The following is a 15,338-nucleotide window of genomic DNA, read 5'->3' as shown; positions in this document are numbered from 1 at the left end:
TGGAGGAGGAATCCGATGAGCTGTGAAGCTCTTTATTATCCACAGACGTCCACAGTAGGGGCACGGGGTCAGAACTCCACAACAACAAACACAATACAACAAACACCATGGGAGTGCAGAGTATAGGAAAGGTAGGCACGTGACCAACACAAATCTGTAGGGGCGTGTGAATTGAAGTCTGTAGGGGCGCGTGAATTGAAGTCTGTTGGGGCGTGTGATTTGTAGTCTGTAGGGGCGTGTGAATTGTAGTCTGTAGGGGCGTGTGAATTGAAGTCTGTAGGGGCGTGTGAAGTGAAGTCTGTAGGACAGTGTGATGTGTAAGTTTGTTGGGTCATAGTTTTACCATCCTTGACGTGCAGGGATGACGACTAGGATTGGTGTTGTTAGGATCAGCGGCGAGCAGTTGTGACCAGGTGCTGCTGTGTATAACGATTACAGATGACAGTGAGGGGGAAAAAAGCATTTGATCCCCTGCTGATTTTGTACGTTTGCCCACTGACAAAAGAAATGATCAGTCTATAATTTTAACGGTTGGTTTATTTGAACAGCGAGAGACAGAATAACAACAAGAAAATCCAGAAAAACGCGAGTTTAAGAGCCGGGAGCCAACAACAACTTGGGGCTCGCAATGGCTACAGCGACTATTGTAATGGTCGATGCGGCCTCTGCGTTGAACAGCAGGAGACAACGGGTATAGTCTGGTTCCGCTACAACGCTGCGTGTTAGTTCTAACGACGCCAACTGGACGACGTAACGCCGTGAATGTATCGTAAGGGGATACACGCCGTCCGTAACGAGGACGCGGATTGGATGCGACGCGACCGAGCGAACGGAACTACGTCTCAACGCGAGTAGGAGTAAGCGGTTCTACGTGCGGCGGCCCCCGGCGTAGCGGCGTGGCAACGAGGAGGCGTTGGGATGCTGCTGGATGCTTCTAGACGCTACCCACGCGCCTCGGTCTTAGTCCCGCCTCTGTCTTGCCCATCATCTCGCGTGTTATCGCGGACCACGCTTCACCCCCCCCCACCCCCCCTATAGTTTATATTATTTCTCCACAACGCGGTTGTTCTTCAGGAACGCAACAACCACCGCCGCGTTGCAGGAGAACGACGGACCGTGAACGCGCTTCGACGATTCGCGGCAACGCGACTGCAACACAAAGCGCCACGCGCGGTCTCTCGCGACCGGCGGTATCTGCGACGAAGGTTTTTGTCGTCGTTGCCGCCGGGTTAGATGGCGTTGGATCACAATCCTGGCACGTCGCCCGATGAAGCCGGTCGCCGTTGTTTGTAATCGCCGGTGAAACGTCACCGGTACTCGAATTGTGAACGCTGTTGTGGGTTCACTCTCCCCGACACACAAGCGCCGTGTGCTGAAGTTGGTAACCAATTGGCACGTTTCGTTTACGTGACAAACCCTGACTGATTGGCCGTGTCAGGTGACGGTGGTGGGTGGTGGTGGGTTAACGACACAGTGTTTATGTTTACGAGATCTCTAACCCAACAACAACAAAGAACAAACCTCTGTCACGGAAAAGTGTCGCCACAGGGCAAGTCGCTCCCACCTCCTGGAGACACTGACACAGAGCAAGTCGCTGGGACCTCCTGGAGACACTGACACAGGGCAAGTCGCTGGGACCTCCTGGAGACACTGACACAGAGCAAGTCGCTCCCACCTCCTGGAGACACCGGCACGGGCTGTGAGAGCTGGGCTGCCTTCACAACCAACGAGACGCCGGCGCTGCCAACTGGGACCAAGACGTCAGCACTGCCTCCACCGGTCTGGTGAGGTCATTCTCAACAGCAGGTTTTGTTTTTTAACTTCACTTTACTTTTCCAGGTAAGGCCCCCACTGAGCTGCGTAGTAGCGACCCGCCTATCACAAATGACGGCGGCGCACCGAAGTGGCTTGTCACGTGACATTTACAGCAGCCAAATACTCTGAACGCATGTTGAGATGTTAACCACCTCTCCTGGTATACAGGAGATCGTTGGTTCGATTCCGACCCTGACGCCTGCTGTATATTTTGAGTTTACGCGTCTCTCTCTCTCTCCCCGTGGTCGTGTGGATTTTTCTCCAGGTCCTCCGGTTTTTCCCCTCGACATTTAGAATCGAGATCACGCAATCAGAGTATCTGGCCGCTATCAATGTCCACACAATGATGAGCCACTTCGCTGAGCTTTCATTTGTGATGGCCAGGTGGTAGCGTCTGATAAAAGAGCCTCTACATATTCTGTTGGACCTTACTTAGTAAAATCCCAAGATAATTTTTGTTAGTTTAAGTAAGTATATAATTTTAAACAGAATCACAAACTAACGCTCAACTTTCTTAACCGTGTAAGAGTCAACGCGCGCCACCACCGTGCGACGACACGCAAGCAACCGGGACGATGCAGAGAATCTCTCAACACTTTCCCACGTCCGAGACGTCTGCAGAGTTACAGGGTGGGTGTCACGGTTCACTGGGTGGGCGTCGCCGTTCACGGGGTGGGTGTCACCGTTCACGGGGTGGGCGTCGCCGTTCACGGGGTGGGCGTCGCCGTTCACGGGGTGGGCGTCGCCGTTCACGGGGTGGGCGTCGCCGTTCACTGGGTGGGCGTCGCCGTTCACGGGGTGGGCGTCGCCGTTCACGGGGTGGGCGTCGCCGTTCACGGGGTGGGCGTCGCCGTTCACGGGGTGGGCGTCACCGTTCACGGGGTGGGTGTCGCCGTTCACCGCAGAATCCCACGAATTGAGCGAGCGACTGCTGCTGTTGTTATCAAGACGTCGTTGCTCACCGCAGAGAAGCGTAGCGACACGACCGCCGCCACTCTGCGCTAGCCGGCGCCAAAACTGTGCCACGCTCCCTGCCCCGCGTGGCCCTGTGGGAGCCTCGCTACCGATAAAGTTACTTTAGTTCTCACTGCGTTTCGTTGTGACGACGACGACGACGTTCACGCACTGCGAGCGGAGTCGTCGCAACGGCAAAGGGCGAAGTTCACGCCGGGAACATTTTCAACGGGGGAGGCAGCAGCAACAACACGCAGGGTGATCCAAGTGCAGATGCCCCACTCATGCCTACACCCCCCCAAACGCCATCTCAAAATATTTTTTTTCAGACCGCAGGAATCCGATGAGCTGTGAAGCTCTTCTCCGCAGATCTCCAGCCGTTCCACAGATGTCCTCTCCTACCAACCCCCCACCCCCCCACCTCCTCCCCGCAGCTTTCCTCTCAGCAGCAAAGTGAATATCGCGCAAACGATGGCTCGGGGCTACGGGACTGAGTGCACGGAGATTCGTGAGCGGACGCCACCTTCGTCATCGGCAGCGGTTCGGCCTAGCGCTGGATGGGTACGCACTGTACGTACTGTACACACTGTACCCGCGTAGCCCTGCCCCGTACGTCGCACGGGGCAGGGCTACGAGACGGCACGCGGTGCTCACGGAGACCGGCGGGGGACGTGCAGACTGGGGTATCTGTCGGTGGATCGCCCTGCGGTGCCCCCCTCTAGGGTGACAACAGTGCAGCTCTGCACGGGGGACTCTGCGCACTCACACACACAGGGACCCCCAGGTGGTGGGGGTGGGGGGGTGGGGACGTGCAGTGGTTGGGACCGAGAACTCCGCACTTGCAATCAAGGGGTGGCCGGGTCGGTTTAATCTCCCGCCCCCCACAGGGTGTGAGGCAGGTGTAGGAGGATTCCGTAGGTTTCCGTGCTCACATTCAAAATCAGTTTCAAGAGTGGCACAGCCTCGGCTAATCACGTGGCCTGTTGTTGGAAACTAATTCACAGCTCGGCGCTGTGCGCTTTGTGCTCAGGATGGCTGACTTTTCTGTTTCCACGTGGATGAGAAAATGCATTCTGGCCGGTGTGTGTTCTCTGGTGCCTGTGAAGTGTTGATGGCCGTTCAAACGCCTTCTCACACACGGTGCACTTGAACGGCTTCTCTCCCGTGTGTGTTCTCTGGTGGCTGTGAAGAGTTGATAGCCGTGCAAACGCCTTCTCACACACGGTGCACTTGAACGGCTTCTCTCCCGTGTGTGTTCTCTGGTGCCTGTGAAGATCTGGTGGTTGTGCAAACGCCTTCTCACACACGGTGCACTTGAACGGCTTCTCTCCCGTGTGTGTTCTCTGGTGGCTGTGAAGAGTTGATAGCCGTGCAAACGCCTTCTCACACACGGTGCACTTGAACGGCTTCTCTCCCGTGTGTGTTCTCTGGTGCCTGTGAAGATGTGGTAGTTGTGCAAACGCCTTCTCACACACGGTGCACTTGAACGGCTTCTCTCCCGTGTGTGTTCTCTGGTGCCTGTGAAGATCTGGTATTTGTGCAAACGCCTTCTCACACACGGTGCACTTGAACGGTTTCTCTCCCGTGTGTGTTCTCTGGTGTATCTTCAAGCTACTCTTGCGGTCTGTGCTGTATGGACATTGGTCACACTGATGACTTTTGTTACTGGGCTTAACGGGGTGTCTCCTCTGCACGTGATGCTCTAGACTAGAGCGGCAGATGAACTGACGGTTGCAGGCAGGACACGGCAGCCTTGTGACCTCCACACCCACTCCACCTGCGTCATCCCAGAGGCACAAGACACACGCGCATACCAACACCTAGACATGAACACTCTTGAACACGTGTGTGTGTATATACAAAGGTAAAGGTCCCCAACAGCCATATCAGACTGTTGGGCAAGTGCTGTTTGCGAGTACCTATGAAGGCCGGCATGGCACACGAGGGAGAAGGTGACAAACACCAGGCCCGACCGCCTTTGTTTCTCCAGTGGCGATGTTTCCACGTTTAAGCTAGGTACTCATTTGAGGCTGAGTCAATCTAGGGGAGGCCTAAATATTCACCACTTACGTTGACCGTGAGTGAGAATCGAACTCAGTTGGCCGGGTTCGTAGTGCAATGGGCCCCATTATATATACACACAAAGACAAAGAACCCCCGTATAGCCTGTATATACTTTTGGGACAAGTGCTGTTATCGGGCACCGATGAAGGCCAGCACGGCACACGAGTGGGAGGGTGGCCAGCACCACACATGGCCGCCTTTGTCTCCCCAGTGGCGATGTTTACTACTACACACCACACCTGTTACTAACTTGCACCTTATTAGTGTGGGTGGTGCCTATCATCTCTGGTGAGCAGTGGCTATCATCTCTGGTAAGCGGTGGCTATCATCTCTGGTGAGCGGTGGCTATCGTCTCTGGTAAGTGGTGGCTATCATCTCTGGTGAGTGGTGGCTATCATCTCTGGTGAGTGGTGGCTATCATCTCTGGTGAGTGGTGGCTATCATCTCTGGTGAGTGGTGGCTATCATCTCTGGTGAGTGGTGGCTATCATTGCTGGTGAGTGGTGGCTATCATCTCTGGTGAGTGGTGGCTATCATCTCTGGTGAGCGGTGGCTATCATCTCTGGTGAGCGGAAGCTATCATCTCTGGTGAGTGGTGGGTATCATTGCTGGTGAGTGGTGGCTATCATCTCTGGTGAGTGGTGGCTATCATCTCTGGTGAGCAGTGGCTATCATCTCTGGTGAGTGGTGGCTATCATCTCTGGTGAGTGGTGGCTATCATATCTGGTGAGTGGTGGCTATCATCTCTGGTGAGTGGTGGCTATAGTCTGGTGAGCAGTGGTGAGTCTCTGGTGAGCGGTGCTCACAGTGTTCCTCGCTTGGTGGAGGCTGCACGGGCTGCCGGTCTCTGGCGGTGGCCCTGGGAGCCAACTCGCTGCTGCTGCTGCTGCTGCGGCGTCGCGAGGGCCCGGCCTCGCAGGCGATGCCCAGCTCCTGGGCGAACTCCTCGCCGTACCAGACCAGCAGCTCAGAGCCAGGCCCCACGGCACGGAACGTGCGGTAGTAAATCTGCCCCCGGTGCTGGAAGGCCACCAGGTTCTGCTCCTGCTCATTCCTCGCGCAGTTGACGAACCTGCGGGGGCAGACGCGGGGGGCGGGGTGGGCGCCGTTAGCGAGCGCCTATTAAGGGCCGGCACTGGGCGCTACGTGGGGGTGGTGTGGCTGGAACCACGCTCAGTACCGGGTGCTCATTTGATGCAGAGTCGACCAAGGGGAGGCCAAGGGTCTCTGTGGGCAGTGGTTCTGTTCTCTGTGTGTGGTGGTTCTGGTCTCTGTGTGTGGTGGTTCTGGTCTCTGTGTGTGGTGGTTCTCGTCTCTGTGTATGGTGGTTCTGGTCTCTGTAGTGGTTCTGGTCTCTGTTTGTAGTGGTTCTGGTCTCTGTGTGTGGTGGTTCTGGTCTCTGTGTAGTGGTTCTGGTCTCTGTGTGTCATGGTTCTAGTCTCTGTGTGGTGGTTCTGGTCTCTGTTTGGTGGTTCTGGCCTCTGTGTGTAGTGGTTCTGGTCTCTGTGTGTGGTGGTTCTGGTCTCTGTGTAGTGGTTCTGGTCTCTGTGTGTCATGGTTCTAGTCTCTGTGTGGTGGTTCTGGTCTCTGTGTGTGGTGGTTCTGGCCTCTGTGTGTAGTGGTTCTGGTCTCTGTGTGTAGTGGTTCTGGTCTCTGTTTAGTGGTTCTGGTCTCGGTAGTGGTTCCGATCTCTTTGTAGTGGTTCTTAAGACAAGAATCACCTCATCCAGTTTGATTTAGATTCATCCTGAGCATCAACATATTCACGATCCTTTTTGTTTTTGTAAATCTGAAACACACACGAGCAGATCCACGGATAATTAATGTGAGTTGGACCGTAACTTGAACTTCTTTCATACCGGACGTAGCCAACCGTGCTGATCGGAGGTGGGGGGGAAGGACAACAAACTAAACAATAAAAGCAGTTCTAAAGAAATGAATTTTCAATCTACAAGATTTAAAAGTGCATAGCTCCAGTAGCTTCCTAATATTGTAAGGAAGAACCTTCCAGACGGCCACAGAAGTGCGTCTGTAAGCACGATGTGTAGACAAACGACGCTGCTGCTGCTGCTGCGAGCATGAACAGAGTTTGCGTGATGATGGTTTATGCTTCTTGACGAGATCAGCGGCGAGGTGTCGTGGTTTATTTTTGCATAAGGAGTGCGTGAGGAGGAACCACCAGTCTGTGGTTCCTCCTCGCGCATCGAAGTTGTTCTGTCCTTGCAAGCGAGCGGCTACTGTGGGTTACAAGTTGAACTCATAATGACGTTAAATTTTGGGTCTCTCTGTGAATCTGTGGGTCCCTGTGTGAGTCTCTGAGTCTCTGTGCAAGTCTCTAGGGCTCTGTGCGAGTCTCTGGGTCTCTGTGCAAGTCTGTGGGTCTCTGTGCAAGTCTCTAGGGCTCTGTGCGAGTCTCTGGGTCTCTGTGCAAGTCTGTGGGTCTCTGTGCGAGTCTCTAGGTCTCTGTGCGAGACTTTGGGTCTCTGTGCGAGTCTCTAAGGTCTCTGTGTGAGTCTGTGGGTGACTGTGTGAAGCTATGGGTTTCTCTGTATCTCCCTCACGAGCCTCCTCTCCACACACGACGACGACGATGATGATGTAGGAATAGGAGGAGGCTGCAGCAGTGGCAGTGGCAGCAGCAGCAGCAGCAGCTCACCAGCCAGCAGTACTCGCTCACGGGGTTCTCCTCAGACACCTCTCCCTGGTAGGGCCCAAACATCACCCCCTTGGGCAGCTTCTTCCTGTTGCTCCACACCCCGAGGCCGGCGCCGGCGATGGAGGAGGCGCCGACGGTGAGGCCCTGGGGCAGGCTGAGCCGGGCCCTGTCGGCCACTCCCGGGGCCACGGCCGCGTCCGCGATGAACTCTGGCGGGCCGTGCACGGAGCACTCCCCCAGGTAGAAATCCCTGCACAGCTCGCAGACTGAGAGCCACAGCAGCAGCAGCAGGGGGGCGAATCGCAGTAGCAGAAGCAGCAGCAGCAGTGGCACTGTGAGAGAGTGAGAGGGTGAGGAGCGCTCCAGACAGATGCCTCCATCCCTCCCTCTCTGCATGGTGAACTTATTTAGCTCGCTCATCGGAGATGTATCCCCTGTCACCCTCCCTGCATCCCTCCCTCCCTGCATCCCTGAGCGAGGGAGCAAAAGAGAGAGAGGTGAGTGAGAGTGCGAGAAAGGGAGCGTGTGAGAGGGAGGGCGAGGGGGAGAGAGTGAGAGGGAGCAGGTGGAATATATCGAGTGAGAGCGCGGGAGCAATAGAGGGAGATAGGTGAGAGTGTGAGACAGTGAGAGTGTAACAAAGCGAGAGAGAGAGTGTGAGAAAGTTAGAGTAAGAGAGAGAGAGAGTGAGAAAGTGACAGAGAGTGAGAAAGTGACAGTGAGAGAGTGTGACAAAGTGAGAGTAAGAAAGTGACAGTGAGAGAGAGTGAGAGAGTAACAGAGAGTGAGAGAGTGAGAAAGTGAGAGAGAGAGGTAGAGGGAGCAGGGGGTCTCACAGAAGAAGTCGTCGTCCTGGGGCTCCTCCACCTCTGTGTAGACTTTCCTCTCGCGCTGCCGCAGGCCGTAGCGAGAGCGAGCGCTGAGCGACACCGCCGCAGCCTGGGCGGAGGAGGCCGGCGGCACGGAGGAGCCTGCGGGCAAACGCGGCGAGATGTTGACCACCTCTCCCGGTGTACGGGAGGTCGTGGGTTCCATCCCGACCCTGACGAAGCCTGCCGTACATCTGGAGTCCGTGCGTCTCTCTCTCTCTCCGTGGCGAGACGTTGACTCCCTCGCGTGGTCTACGGGAGGTCGTGGGTGCGATCCCGACCCTAACGACCCACGCTGTATGTTTGGAGTCTGCGTGTTGTACCTCCCCGTGGTTGCGTGGTTTCCGGTGAGAATAGAGGGAAGTGTGGAGTTCCGGTGAGAATAGAGAGGAGCGTGGAGTTCCGGTGAGTCTGCGTGTTGTACCTCCCCGTGGTTGCGTGGATTTTTCCCCGGGTCCTGCGTTTTTTCCTGGACATTTAGAATCAACGTCACTCTTGATTTGAAGCTTTCGTGACTGCAGGAATCCATACTCTTTGGTTCTTTCGGTAAAGTCACGTAGTAGGTATAAAATAAAATAAATCACGACGTTTCGGGTGCAACACAAGCGTCCGTCATCAAGTGAGAAAGCATGGTCTGCTGCTGAGGCAGAGTGTTCTAAAAGGTTTGAAATGGGTGTTGCCCAAGGGTCATGAAGAAGTGGTGCGGGGCTATTGATGTTGGAGTTGCGGTGTGAATAGAAATCACCGCTGCAGGCTACGCACCTCCACGTATCCTCTGGAGCACCACCCTCAGGGCCTCCTTGCAGGCGGTGGCTCTGCGCTCCAGCCTGAACATCGCCATCCTGGCCTTGTGCACCTCCCTCAGCTCAAATCCCCTGAACTCCTCCTCCTGCTGCTGCTCCTCCTCCACGCCCTGCAAGATGCTCCACACGTACTCCAGGGCTTCCGCTTTAGTCTGAGCGGAGGGGGCGGTGGGGTGAGGGGTCGGGAGGGGGTGTGGGGGGCAGAGTTGGTGCGGTGACCAGCGGTGGCTAGGAGATGTTCACTCCCTCGCCTGGTATGCAGGAGGTCGCAGTAGGTCGTGGGTTCGATCTCGACCCCGACACCTCATCGGATTCCTCCAGTACAATACAAATTCTAATTCTGATATTCTGATTCTGTATATCTGATTCCATACATCAAGCAGAACCATGCCGTCGTCATGCTGAACCTCGGTGGGTATGGCAGGCCAAGCCTCTTCTACGAAAAGTAAAAAGTAATAAAATACAAATTAAGATTCTTCCACTGATCCGTGTTACGTCATTTCTGTACGACTCCAATAATGTTGATCGTCAAAATCGCCAAATGTGCGGAGCTCCGCTGCAAATACAGGGAGACGAGAGGTGAGGCAGCGACGAGCTCAGCCTCCCCTCTGATTGCGCAACCCCTCAGAAACTGGATGGAGCGCGGGCAATAAGCGCGTGCCTGTTACCATCTCTCTGTAATGATTGGAATTATACAGAAATGACATTTATAACACAGATCAGTGGAAACATTGTTTTTTACGTTTCGTAACAGTTATTTTCATTGGAGTATATGAGAGGTGAGGCTCTAGCCTCGCCTGCCTCCCCTGACCGCACGTCCCTGGTATAGTAGTGTTTAGTAGTACGTACGTACGTTGAAGTTCTTTGGCACCGTACGTAGCCAACCTCGCTAATGGGAGGTGCGTGGGAAGGACAACAAACTAAAGACAACAACAACAGCAGCAGCTGTAACGAGAGGAGTGCCGTGCGCTGTGCACAGAGACCTTGCGCTTGCTGGGAGCTGCCCTCGCGTGCGACTCTCCCACGGTAGCCCAGCGTGAAGCAGCCCCCTTGCCTCCTCCTGCGTGAACACACGCACACACGTGTGAACGCACACACGTGAACACACGCACACACGTGTGAACACACACACGTGTGAACGCACGCACACACGTGTGTTCACACGGACACGCATGAATATATGCAAAGACAAAGATCCCCCGTATAGCCTTAACAGACTGTAGGGGCAAGTGCTCTTAGTGAGCACCTACGAAGGCCGGAATGGTACACGAGGGGGTGGGTGGCCAGCACCACGCCCGACCGCCTTTGTCTCCCCAGTGGCAATGTTTACACACCGCACCAGGTGCTCATTTGAGGCTGAGTCGACCTAGGGGAGGCCAAGGACCGGTTCAGATAATTGTCACTGGTGTTGACCGTGAGCGGGAATCAAACCCGGGTCGCCAGGTTCATAGCGCAGCGCGCTTACCGCTACACTACCGCTACCCATATGCACAGGCGTTAACACACGCACACACGTGTGAACACACCCACGTGCGTATTTACGCATGCACGCATTTACTCACTCACATATTTACAAATAAATTATCTCCCTTGTGCAGCCTTAACAGTCTACAGGGGTCTCTGCGTGAGTCTACAGGGGTCTCTGTGTGAGTCTACAGGGGGTCTCTGTGTGAGTCTACAGGGGGTCTCTGTGTGAGTCTACAGGGGTCTCTGCGTGAGTCTACAGGGGTCTCTGTGTGAGTCTACAGGGGTCTCTGTGTGAGTCTACAGGGGTCTCTGTGTGAGTCTACAGGGGGTCTCTGTGTGAGTTTACAGGGGTCTCTGTGTGAGTCTACAGGGGTCTCTGTGTGAGTCTACAGGGGGTCTCCGTGTGAGTCTACAGGGGTGTTTGCATGAGTCTACAGGGTCTCTGTGTGAGTCTACAGGGGTCTCTGTGTGAGTCTACAGGGGGTCTCTGTGTGAGTCTACAGGGGGTCTCTGTGTGAGTCTACAGGGGGTCTCTGTGTGAGTCTACAGGGGGTCTCCGTGTGAGTCTACAGGGTCTCTGTGTGAGTCTACAGGGGGTCTCCGTGTGAGTCTACAGGGGTCTCTGTGAGTCTACAGGGGATCTCCGTGTGAGTCTACAGGGGTCTCTGTGTGAGTCTACAGGGGTCTCTGTGTGAGTCTACAGGGGGTCTCTGTGTGAGTCTACAGGGGTCTCTGTGTGAGTCTACAGGGGGTCTCTGTGTGAGTCGACAGGGGGGCTCTGTATGAGTCTACAGGGGGTCTCTGTGTGAGTCTACAGGGGTCTCTGTGTGAGTCTACAGGGGGTCTCTGTGTGAGTCTACAGGGGTCTCTGTGTGAGTCTACAGGGGTCTCTGTGTGAGTCTACAGGGGGTCTCTGTGTGAGTCTACAAGGGTCTCTGTGTGAGTCTACAGGGGGTCTCTGTGTGAGTCTACAGGGGTCTCTGTGTGAGTCTACAGGGGGTCTCTGTGTGAGTGTACAGGGGTCTCTGTGTGAGTCTACAGGGGGTCTCTGTGTGAGTCTACAGGGGTCACTGCGTGAGTCTACAGGGGGTCTCTGTGTGAGTCTACAGGGGGTCTCTGTGTGAGTCTACAGGGGTCTCTATGTGAGTCTACAGGGGGTCCCTGTGTGAATCTACAGGGGGTCTCTGTGTGAGTCTACAGGGGTCTCTGTGTGAGTCTACAGGGGTCTCTGTGTGAGTCTACAGGGGTCTCTGTGTGAGTCTACAGGGGGTCTCTGTGTGAGTCTACAGGGGGTCTCTGTGTGAGTCTACAGGGGGTCTCTGCGTGAGTCTACAGGGGGTCTCTGTGTGAGTCTACAGGGGTCACTGCGTGAGTCTACAGGGGTCTCTGTGTGAGTCTACAGGGGGTCTCTGTGTGAGTCTACAGGGGTCTCTGTGTGAGTCTACAGGGGTCTCTATGTGAGTCTACAGGGGGTCCCTGTGTGGATCTACAGGGGGTCTCTGTGTGAGTCTACAGGGGTCTCTGTGTGAGTCTACAGGGGGTCTCTGTGTGAGTCTACAGGGGTCTCTGTGTGAGTCTACAGGGGGCCTCTGTGTGAGTCTACAGGGGGTCTCTGTGTGAGTCTACAGGTGGCCTCTGCGTGAGTCTACAGGGGGTCTCTGTGTGAGTCTACAGGGGGTCTCTGTGTGAGTCTACAGGGGTCTCTGTGTGAGTCTACAGGGGTCTCTATGTGAGTCTACAGGGGGTCCCTGTGTGGATCTACAGGGGGTCTCTGTGTGAGTCTACAGGGGTCTCTGTGTGAGTCTACAGGGGGTCTCTGTGTGAGTCTACAGGGGTCTCTGTGTGAGTCTACAGGGGGCCTCTGTGTGAGTCTACAGGGGGTCTCTGTGTGAGTCTACAGGTGGCCTCTGCGTGAGTCTACAGGGGTCTCTGTGTGAGTCTACAGGGGGTCTCTGTGTGAGTCTACAGGGGTCTCTGTGTGAGTCTACAGGGGTCTCTGTGTGACTCTACAGGGGGACTCTGCGTGAGTCTACAGTGGGTCTCTGTGTGAGTCTACAGGGTTCTCTGTGTGAGTCTACAGGGGGTCTCTGTGTGAGTCTACAGGGGTCTCTGTGTGAGTCTACAGGGGTCTCTGTGTGACTCTACAGGGGTCTCTGCGTGAGTCTACAGTGGGTCTCTGTGTGAGTCTACAGGGGTCTCTGTGTGAGTCTACAGAGGGTCTCTGTGTGAGTCTACAGGGGGTCTCTGCACGCTGTGCAAGCGCCCTTTTACGTTTGCCTCCTCCGCCTCTTCGTCCTCCGTGCACCGCCACCTCCTTCGTCTTCCTCCTCCTCGTCCATTCCTCGTCGGAGTCGCTCGACCGCCCGCACTCCGCTCCATTCCCCCTCGCCCTGCGCTTGCCGCGTGCTCGCATGAACTCGGGCTGGGCCGGGTTCATCCCTGCGCAAGGAGGCAGTCGGTCATTGTTATTTGGACGTATTGGCGGTACACCGGTGCAGCATAGCGACTCACCGGTTCCTCGTAACACAGTCCTGACGATGTAAGATTATTATCGGAGAGTGTTTGTTTGTCGTGTTCGCCACAAGCACGCGTGGTTAATGCAGTAGCTTTGATTCCTTGCAAAAGGAATAATCTATTTGGTGTGTGGACATCTTAACGCCTCCTGTTTTATTGCCAGAAAGGGTGAAACCGATTCTTATTTTTCACGCTTTGATACTCGCAAAAAGGTTCCGTCATATAGCTGCTCACCCCGAGCTATCAATGCTCTCGATGCTGCATTGTCTTTGTACTGGTCGCCTTTTGGTGTTGTTTTCTGGTCTGACACTGGTGAGACTGGGCCATGAAGAAGGCTGTCTCTGGGGTAGACCAATCAGTTTCAAAGGCAACGATTAAATATTACCGGAGAGTGTTTGTTTGTCGTGTTCGCCACAAGTACGCGTGGTTAATGCGGTAACTTGATTCCTTGCAAAATCTACAATCTATCTGGTGTTTGAACATCTTAACCGCCTCCTGTTTCATTCCCCTAAAGCGTAAAACCTATTCTTATTTTTCATAGTCCCGACGATGTCGCTGTCGCCCCTTGAGTGAGCTGCAGGACTGTCCGTCAGAAGTTGCACTCAGATTCAGCAGCCGCGTCCCCCATTCCGAATGTGCGGTGGCGACACCACGAGTCGTATCGAGGAACCGTCCCACCGAGTCTCTAGGGGCACGAGGAGTCAAATCTTGCCGCTGGAGCACGGAGCAGCCGCTGGAGCACAGAGCAGCAGATCGTCATCACACTGGGCACGACTGGAGCACGGAGCAGCAGATCGTCATCAGACTGGGCGCCGCTGTACGTCAACAGACTGCGAAGCTTCGTGTTCAGTTCTGCTCGTGTCCCGTTCCGTCTTCCCGCCGCTACGGCATCACAACAACTGATTTTGACGCACCACCACCACCACCACCCCGTAATATCCTTCTGACCGGGGTCTCGAATCGCGAGGAAAATAAAAAATTATCGCCAACAATGTGCTGATTATTTTATACAGCGTAACGGTGTACCACCGCCACTACGTTCATCTATATAATGTGGCTGCTACAACAACACCAAGCAATACAGTAAACACGATAGGAGTGCAAAGTATAGGAAAGGTTAACAAATCACACACACACAAAATAAACTATTTTTGTAAATTTTGTGGGTTTACTCTCCAACATTAGGAATCCGATGAGCTATGAAGCTCTTTTTCACACATGTCCCATAGGGGGCACGGGGCCAGGAAAATGACAACAACAACGACACAATACACAAACACGATAGCAGTGCAAAGTAGAGGAAAGGTAAACAAATCATTATTCTAAAACTAAATCTATTTTTACTTCACCAGGTGAAGTCCACTGAGCTATCGGCTTCTTCAGAAGCCACCTGGCTGCCACAAATGACAGCTCAACCAAGTGGCTCACCACGTGGACATTTACAGCAGCAGCCAAATACGTTAAACGCGTGATGTTGATTCTACATTGTGGAGCGACAACCCAGAGGACCGGGATCGAACCCACGACCTCCTGTAGACCAGGCGAGGGAGTTAACATCTCACGGGGGAGAGACACACGCAGACTCCAGATATATGACAGGCATCGTCAGGGTCGGCATCGAACCCACAACCTCCTGTACACCAGGCGAGGTAGTTAACATCTCACCGGGGAGAGACACACGTAGACTCCACATATATGACAGGCATCGAACCCACGACCTCCTGTAGACCAGGCGAGGTAGTTAACATTTCACGGGGGAGAGACACACGCAGACTCCAGATATGTGATAGGCATCGTCAGGGTCGGCATCAAACCCATGACCTCCTGTAGACCAGGCGAGGGAGTTAACATCTCATAGCCACCGTGGCGCCCCGTGCATGGCACTCTGCTACGACGTTCTGGTCTCATCATCATTATAATCACTACGACAATTAGTTTAGTTGTGAAGAGGCTAGGGCCTGCCGTACCCACCGAGGTTCAGCATGACGGCGTGGTTCTGCTTGATGTTCCTGTAGCGCCGCTTCTCGCACTCGGCCAGATCGCCCCACTCGGCCTTGGTGAAGAAGCCTCTGATGTCTGGGAAGTCGCCCATCTCCTGCTGCTGAGGTGCAGAGACACGAAGGGGACGAGACGCGGACGACGGTCAGACGCAGTCACGGAGACGCAGTCACGGAGATGGAGTCACACGGATAGCGAG

The 15,338-nt window shown here is 54.7% G+C and overlaps 1 protein-coding gene across 1 annotated transcript; it reads right to left on the bottom strand.

Moving 5' to 3' along the window:
• Positions 1-1,021: 1,021 nt before the first annotated feature.
• On the bottom strand, positions 1,022-15,238 carry LOC116937524 (histone-lysine N-methyltransferase PRDM9-like). Its single transcript, XM_076058916.1, has 9 exons — positions 15,113-15,238; positions 12,899-13,066; positions 10,144-10,220; positions 9,120-9,312; positions 8,325-8,459; positions 7,489-7,754; positions 6,554-6,621; positions 5,639-5,904; positions 1,022-4,546 (listed from the first exon to the last, which is right to left on the bottom strand). Exons 1-9 carry the CDS (start codon positions 15,231-15,233, stop codon positions 3,768-3,770), a joined length of 2,073 nt encoding a protein of 690 aa, XP_075915031.1. The 5' UTR covers positions 15,234-15,238; the 3' UTR covers positions 1,022-3,767.
• Positions 15,239-15,338: the final 100 nt, after the last annotated feature.

Source organism: Petromyzon marinus (assembly GCF_048934315.1).
Source record: "Petromyzon marinus isolate PM22_M1 ecotype Great Lakes invasive population chromosome 80 unlocalized genomic scaffold, UKy_Petmar_22M1.pri1.0 chr80_unloc.3, whole genome shotgun sequence".
In the NCBI taxonomy this organism is placed as follows: Eukaryota; Metazoa; Chordata; class Hyperoartia; order Petromyzontiformes; family Petromyzontidae; genus Petromyzon; species Petromyzon marinus.
This window is presented reverse-complemented; position numbering and strand designations above follow the sequence as displayed.

Coding starts and splice junctions, on each gene's coding strand:
- LOC116937524 (XM_076058916.1), bottom strand. CDS start 15,233: ATGGGCGACTTCCCAGACATCAGAGGCTTCTTCACCAAGGCCGAGTGG. Junction 10,221..12,898: donor AAGAGGCGGAGGAGGCAAAC/GTAAAAGGGCGC, acceptor GTGTTCACGCAG/GAGGAGGCAAGGGGGCTGCT. Junction 5,905..6,553: donor TCTAAATCAAACTGGATGAG/GTGATTCTTGTC, acceptor CTGCCCCCGCAG/GTTCGTCAACTGCGCGAGGA.